Genomic DNA, 7,194 nt, shown 5'->3' with positions numbered 1-7,194 from the left:
AAAAAACAAAAACAAAAATAGTACTATCATTATCTAGCATTTCATGTTTATTTTTTGCTTTAAACATGTCCATTATTTTAAGATTAAAAGAAGTATAATATACCATAGTAACTTTATGAGATGGGATCCCACTAGGCTGACCAGGCTGGCCTGGAACTCGTGGGCTTAAGTGATCCTCCTGCCTCAGCCTCCAGAGTAGCTAGGAGTCCAAATACATAACACCATGCCTGGTTTACTGTCTAACTTTTACACCCCTAACTTTCATACAGATTTTCAGTTAAGCAGTACATAGCCTATAACACAGCAGTAAATCCTACAAGCACATGCTGAGTACTGCAATGGTTAAAACCATCTTTACACCCTTTACTATTTTCCCGTTAGAAGACTTCCCAACAACCTGCACTTGCCTTCATCATGACATTTAATGCGTACTTTTGATCTTCCCGTCTTGCTGTAGCTTTTGCTTCTGCAGCCTCTTTTGCTCTCTCTTGTGCTTGTAAAATAGATTTTTCTCTTATTCTCTGCATCATCTCTTTGTCAACTAAAATACAAGGAATATGCTAACTCAGGACTGCGATGAACTGGTCTGACTTAGGAGAGAACTACTTACCATGTGGGCTGTGATGAGATCTCCTTTGATGCAACTTCATAAAAAGTGAAAACATATTTTTAATATAGAACTGGCCAAGAAACTAACATTCAAAGACAAGCAATTTACCATAATCATAATGAAGAGGAAGAAGGCATGAGGGAGGGGATGAGCTAGGGAGGGAAAGGCAGGAAAGAGGGAAATACAGAGAAGGAAGGACAGGATGGGAGGAGGGGAATGAGAACACATTTCTCACATTTTCTGTTGAGAAATGAAGGCTACTTGCTTGTAAACTTGTTCATAATAAATCATCCTTATAAGGTCTCCTAAAAGAAGACTGGTTGAGATCACCTGAACTGTCAAATCACCTTCAAAACGTAATATGGTGATAGGCATGTTGGTGCACTCTGGGAAGCTGAGGCAGGAAGACTGCAAGTTTGAGCCCAGCCTAGGGAATTTTGTAACTTAATGAAACCCTGTTTGCAATTTAAAAAGTACAATTTAAAAAGGGCTGGGTGCGTAGTTTGGTGAAAAAGCCCTGGGTTCAATCCCCAGAGCTAAATAACGTGGTAACACACATATGGAGAGGAAAGAGCCAGCTCAAGAAAAACCCGGGGACATATTATGCACAGAACACTTCCTTTTGGTAGTGGGTATTGAACCCAGGGTCTTTGCACTGAGCAACATCCCCCCCCTTTTTTTTGAGGCAGGATCTCACTAAGTCACAAAGTTGCCGAGGTTGGACTCAAACTTGTGAGCTTACTACAGTGCTAGACATGTGCCTGGATCACGATTATCTTTATATTCAGTATAAACCAGTGTTCCCAAACTGCAGCCTGTGATCCATTACTTTAGGGAAGGAAGTAGTAGAACCTAAGGGGAAGACCTAGTGTTAAGTGGAGGGAAGGGAATGGAGAAAATCTGGGGAGCTCAGGAGAGGCGGGGGTGGGAGACAGGGTGGTCAGTGAAGGGTCAGTGAATCATGACCAGCGCAGGCTCTGGCCTTCTGCACACATCAGACCCTCTGGCAGCGCAGTTAAGCTCACGGCCCCATTAGATTCCTTGTTCACTCAGGGCCCTCCTGTGTTGCGCCTGGGCTTATGGAAGTGGTGGGAGAGGAGCAGCTCATCTAAGGCAGGCGAAGGCCTCCTTTCCTAGAACAGCAGTGGAGGGGCTTTGGGAGGTGCCGCTGGGAAGACACAGCTTTGTAAACTGACACTTTGAGCAGAAAGATGCAAGCATCTTTCTCTTAGGCCTTCTCTTAGCTCCTCTTAGCTGCCTGACCCTGGATTCTAAAGCATACCCTCAGCCACCACACATCTCCTCCCGCAAGCCCCATCTTCTGAAGAGTAAAATAGTCAACTTTTCAGAGTTACATTTCTTGCAAGTAGCTGCTCCCCTGAACAGATCTGTCTTCCTGTCTTCCGCCAATGCCAGGTACACGTTTCCTTTATCCAGCCCACTGTGCCCTGAACCCACACATTACCTCAAGCACCTGTTTCCCGAAACTCCTGGCTTGTCCCAAGGCTGATTTTGCATACTTGCAACATCTATGATGGTTTTTCTTTAGGCCAATCCGTAATAATCAGCGAAGATGTAACCAATCAATAACCACCAAATACTCTGCTTCTGTACTTCTCGCTTGCAAATATAAGCCTCAGGGTACCAAAGACCAGGGCCTGATATTTTGGTGGACCCGTTGACGTAAAATAAACCTGCCTCCAAACCCTGGGTGTTGCTTCAGTGTTTCTATTTGCTGTTGCACCTCCATGGACCAGACTTTTCTGTTCTGTTCTCCAGACTGCCTTACACCTCGGCTCAGGTGACCCTCTGCCTCGGCCTCCTGAGTAGCTGGGACCTCAGGGCCCAATCTTCACCCTGCTGGCATTCATTCTCATCACAGGACAAGAGACCAGAAGTCTGGAACTCACCCTACCAAACTTTGATACAAACGCTCACTGTCTTATTGTTCTGTCTTCCCTAAACCCCAACTGTCCCAGCCGGCCTACAGCCTATATACTGGGCCTTATCTTCCCATATTAACAGGGCCTGGGGCTGGGGATTTAGCTCAGCAGCATAGCGCCTGCCTGGCAAGCGCAAGGTTTTGAGTTCAATTCCCGGTACCAGAAAAAAAACCTACAACAACAACAAAAAACCGGGCCTACATGAACCTTCAAATCTCACCCTTGTTTGGGTTTACTTTTCCCTGGGACACTCTCAAACACGTATTTTAATTTGAACACATTTTATTTTGAACATTTAAAAGACACCTACCACCTGATATAGAAAGTGTCTCCCACATGACTGCTTCTTTCTTATACAAGGTGAAAACAATAGCATCATTTCCAATCTTTGCTTTGCTGTTCCCATCATCTATGGGAGCATAGAGAAATGCCTCAAATAGATATGGGGGAAAGTTGACCTGTTTGGAGGAAAAAACAGAGTAAGTTAGTTACACAAAGCGAAGACACTGCCATTAAAAGAAGTATGTGCCTGGGCGTGGTGGCACACTCCTGTAATCCCAGCACTTGAGAGGCTAAGGTAGGAGGATTGCTGTGAGTTTGAGGCCAGCCTGGACTACATTGTGAGTTCAGGGCCAGCCTGAACAAGGAAAGGAGAGGAAAGGAAAAGATAGGAAAGGAAAGGAAAGGGAAAGGGAAAGGAAAGGGAAAGGGAAAGGGAAAGGGAAAGGGAAAGGGAAAGGGAAAGGGAAAGGGAAAGGAGGAGAGAAGGAGGGAGGGAGGGAGGGGAGAAGAAAGAAAGTGATTAAGACCAAGGTACTTTTCTTTTCCTTTTTTTTTTTTGGTCTTTTTGAGACGGGGTCTCACTATGCAGTTCAGACTGGCCTTGAGCTCACTTTATAGCCCAGGCTAGCCTCAAACTCGAAACAATCCTTCTGCTTCAGCTCCCAAGTGTTGGGATTATAGGCATGCACCACCATGTCCAGTCAAGATACCTTTCTTTAAGGCCTCTGCAGGTAGCAAAATTTAGCAATATCTATAATCCCAGCACTCAGGAAGCCGAGGAAGAAGGACTGCCTTGAGTTCAAAGCTAGCCTGAAATACATAGTGAGACCCTGTCTCAAATAAAAATTTAGCAACACATATGAGGAAGACCTGGATAAAAGTAATCTCAGATCCCGTAACATCTGTCTACAGATGTAATATCTCCTATGTGGAATTCTTTTTATTATTTATTTATGTTTGTGATACTGGGTATGAACTTAGGGGCTTCATACTATATCCCCAAACTTTTTTTTGAGACAATCTCACTAAGTCACTAAATTGCCCAGGCAGGACTCCAATTTGCCATCCTCCTGCCTCAGCCTCCCAGAGTGCTGGAACTTCAGGGGTGCACCATCACGTCAGGCTTTTTTTTTTTTGCTTCAGTAGTTTTTATTTTGGCATTAATTTGTTTATACTATATAAGGAGTTACCTAAACTTACCCACATACTGTTTTATAGTTGAAACTGGCTTTAACTAATAAAATGATACATAACGTTTAATTAAATAGTTACATACAATTTATTTAATTAAAGTTACATACAAAGAAATTAGGAGTGTTGCAGTACTTGGTTACAAATAACCTGCCATCTGGTGTTGGGTCAGGAAGTGCTGCTTCGTTTGTGCTGGGGAGCCAGCCCAACAACGGAAGGTGGAGCAGTTCTTCCGAGTGTCTACCAGTTGTTCTGCAACACATTCTTCTCTTCAGTTTGAAAACTCAGATTTACTTATTCCACAGACTGTAGGGACACGTGAACACTGCCAGGCTCTCGGACAATCTCCAGAGCCTAAGGTTTCTGGGCCACTTGGCTCAGAAAGGACACTGAGGGCCAGTCTCATAGGCTCTACCAATAAATACCCAACCACACTCTTATCACCCAATACAAAAAGTTTTGGCTTTCTCTGGACATTTGGGAACAGCCTACAGGAAGCTCAACTTTTCTTTTTTTTTTTGTCTTTTTGAGACAGGGTCTCACTATGCTGTTCAGGCCGGCCTTGAGTTCACTCTGTAGTCCAGGATGGTCTCGAACTCTCAACATTCCTCCTGCCTCAGCCTCCAGAGTGCTAGGATTACAGGCATGCGCCCATACCCGGCAGGAAGCTGCAATTCTTACTCAGCAAGTTCTTGGACATCTGCTACTTTTCTGATAGAAAACTTGGACCCCGTGGCAAGGCCAACAGGATCTTTCCGTCCCACAACTCAGCTACTTCTCGTTCTCTTTTTCAGCTTGTATATTTGATTCTCTCCAGACATCTGTGGTAACACTGGACACGCTGCATTTCATCTTCAGGATTGGAAGCAGTGTAGACCACGCCACAAGACTTACATACAATAGCCCCAAAATATTTCTGCTCTGCTCCTGTTCATGTTGATTGAAGACACACTGAAGACAGGATAGATGAGGGACTCAGAAACTTTGTTCTCACCAAAAGAGTCGTGTGAGTAAATCACTTACTTTTATCAACTCTATATTCCATTGAAGGAGCTACTTACTGCACCTGATGAATCCCCACGCACCACTAAGGCCCTGTTCTCTTCAGCCTTTCACCTCCAGCTTGGTGCTATCAGGGGAAGCCTGAGCCTCGGCTTACCTAGACCACCCCTTACTTTTATTTATTACTTTATTTTGGAGAGGGAGTCTCTCTATGTTACCCAGGCTGGCCTTGAATTTAGAATCTTTCTGTCTCAGTCTGGCATTATAAGCATGTGCCATTGGAATTTTTTATTTGGTGATGTTGTTTTGTTTGTTTTTGGTTTTGGGGTTTGTTTGTTTTTTTTTGAGACACCATGTAGCCCAAGCTAGCTTTGAACTCAAAACCCTCCTGCTTTAGCCTCCAAGTTCTGAGATTATGGGAAGGTGGAATTCCTTTTTTGGTTTTGTTATGCTTTGTTTTGGTTTTGATCTCATAGTTTCTTTTTAAAAATTTATTTTATTAATACATACTTGCAGTGCATGATCTTTCCATTCATTTTGGGGAACGGCCCCATGTGCTTAGCATCTTGACTTTTATTTCCCTCGCTCTGTCTTAGATCCCCCTTTCCCATTTTCATTGTTATTATTTTTTTAAGTTCATGTTTGAGACCTACACCGATTACACGCATTATGGGTGGTTGGTAAGCTAACATCTGAAATGTGTTCACGCCCCGCCCTGCCGCCTTGGTCTCGTGGTCCCCTTCCCATTCGCAGAGATCTACTTCCCGGTTTCCTTTTACCGATCTTTTATTTGGGTCTTTATTTGTACTAAGGGTAACACAAATGAGAAAACTCACACGGGTCTAAACTTGTGTATCTGACTTATTTCCCCTAACCTGATGCTTGCAAGCCGCACCCATTTTCTTACGAAATGGCTCGACTTTATCTTCCTTCATAGCCGGGCAATATCCCATCACGCGCGAACACCGCCTTTTCTCTAGCGGTTCCCTGTCGAAGCCACATCGCCTGCTTCCAAGATTGACCTGTTTGAATCGTGGTGCTGGGAACACGGGAAGGCACGGATCACTGAAACATGACGTCTTCAGCTCTCTGGGGACGGGAGCTCGCGTCTCAAAGTCGGATTACACCCAAGGACGGTCACGGGCAAGCAGGGCGGCCGGGGCTCGCGGGAACACGCCCTCTCGGCGCCTACCTTCAGGTAACTCTCCGAGCAGAACACGTCCGCATCTCTGGCGCAGACGCCGCGCAGGGGCAGAGACAGGAAGACTGTGGTGGGCGTCTGCCGCCAGCTGTAACCGCTGAGCTGCAGCGGCATCACAGTCTGCTGACGGACCGCCGGCCGGTCGCTGCGCAAAACCGCTCGGTTGCTAGGGAAGCTGGTGTCAGGACCGCAGCAGTCCTTCCGGGTCAGCCTGCAGCGCTGGCTCCCAGCGTGCCCCGCGCACACTCGCGTCCCCCGTGAGCACTCCCCGGCTCCCAGCGTGCCTTGCGCATCCTCTCTTTACCCTGAGACCCTCCCCAGCTCCCAGCGTGCTCTGCGCGCGTCTCTGCTGCGCGGTGTGTCCTGGACACGCGAGCTTCCAGCTTGAGGTGCGAGGAGGGAGCAGGTGGGAGGTGATGGCGCGCGATGCTGGCGCGGCACCTAACACTGGCCAGGGACACGCGAGGGGTGGCTGGGCCGGCCGCGCCTGCGGGCCCGCGTGTCCCCGCGGAGCGCCTGCACTGCTGGTGGACTCCGTGGTCGGAGCAGGCGCAAGGTCGAGGGCGCTGAGGTGAGGAGGCCTCCTTCGCTGCCTTCGTTAACACCAACCAAACGTTCCGTGTGGAGACAGTCTTCCGTTCATCCAGTCAGCAGTTCAAATCTTTAGCAATTTATCTGACCTTAAAATTTTTACAAGTTATCTTTTTTGTTTGTTTGTTTTTGTCTTTTTGAGACAGGGTCTCGCTATGCAGTTCAGGCTGGCCTTGAGCTCACTGTGTAGTCCAGGCTGGTCTCGAACTCGCAACAATTCCTCCTGCTCCCGAGTGCTGGGATTACAGGTGTGCGCCAATAAGTTATCTCCAACTCATTAAAACTGAGCAAAATTGACTGAAATTTTTAACAAATTTTATTGCTGTTTTCAGACTGGTTACAATATCTTCATGTACCATGCCAGAAGAAAAACT

General features: G+C 46.4%; 1 protein-coding gene across 5 annotated transcripts in view; it reads right to left on the bottom strand.

Moving 5' to 3' along the window:
- The window catches only part of Dyx1c1 (dyslexia susceptibility 1 candidate 1), a gene marked incomplete in the record, with an annotated part of 24,618 nt that extends 17,694 nt beyond the window's left edge, over nt 1-6,924 (bottom strand). For 3 of the 5 annotated variants that reach the window (XM_013510268.1, XM_013510267.1, XM_013510266.1), the window contains 3 exon segments: nt 408-541; nt 2,864-3,011; nt 6,221-6,924. In XM_013510268.1, coding sequence (XP_013365722.1) covers nt 408-541; nt 2,864-3,011; nt 6,221-6,343 — 405 coding nt within the window. 5 annotated transcript variants of the gene reach the window in all.
- Nucleotides 6,925-7,194: the final 270 nt, after the last annotated feature.

This window comes from Chinchilla lanigera, unplaced genomic scaffold (genome assembly GCF_000276665.1).
Source record: "Chinchilla lanigera isolate Chin_1 unplaced genomic scaffold, ChiLan1.0 scaffold00008, whole genome shotgun sequence".
Lineage (NCBI taxonomy): Eukaryota > Metazoa > Chordata > Mammalia > Rodentia > Chinchillidae > Chinchilla > Chinchilla lanigera.
Note: the sequence above shows the minus strand (reverse complement) of the source record. Positions and strands in the feature narration are given on the sequence as shown.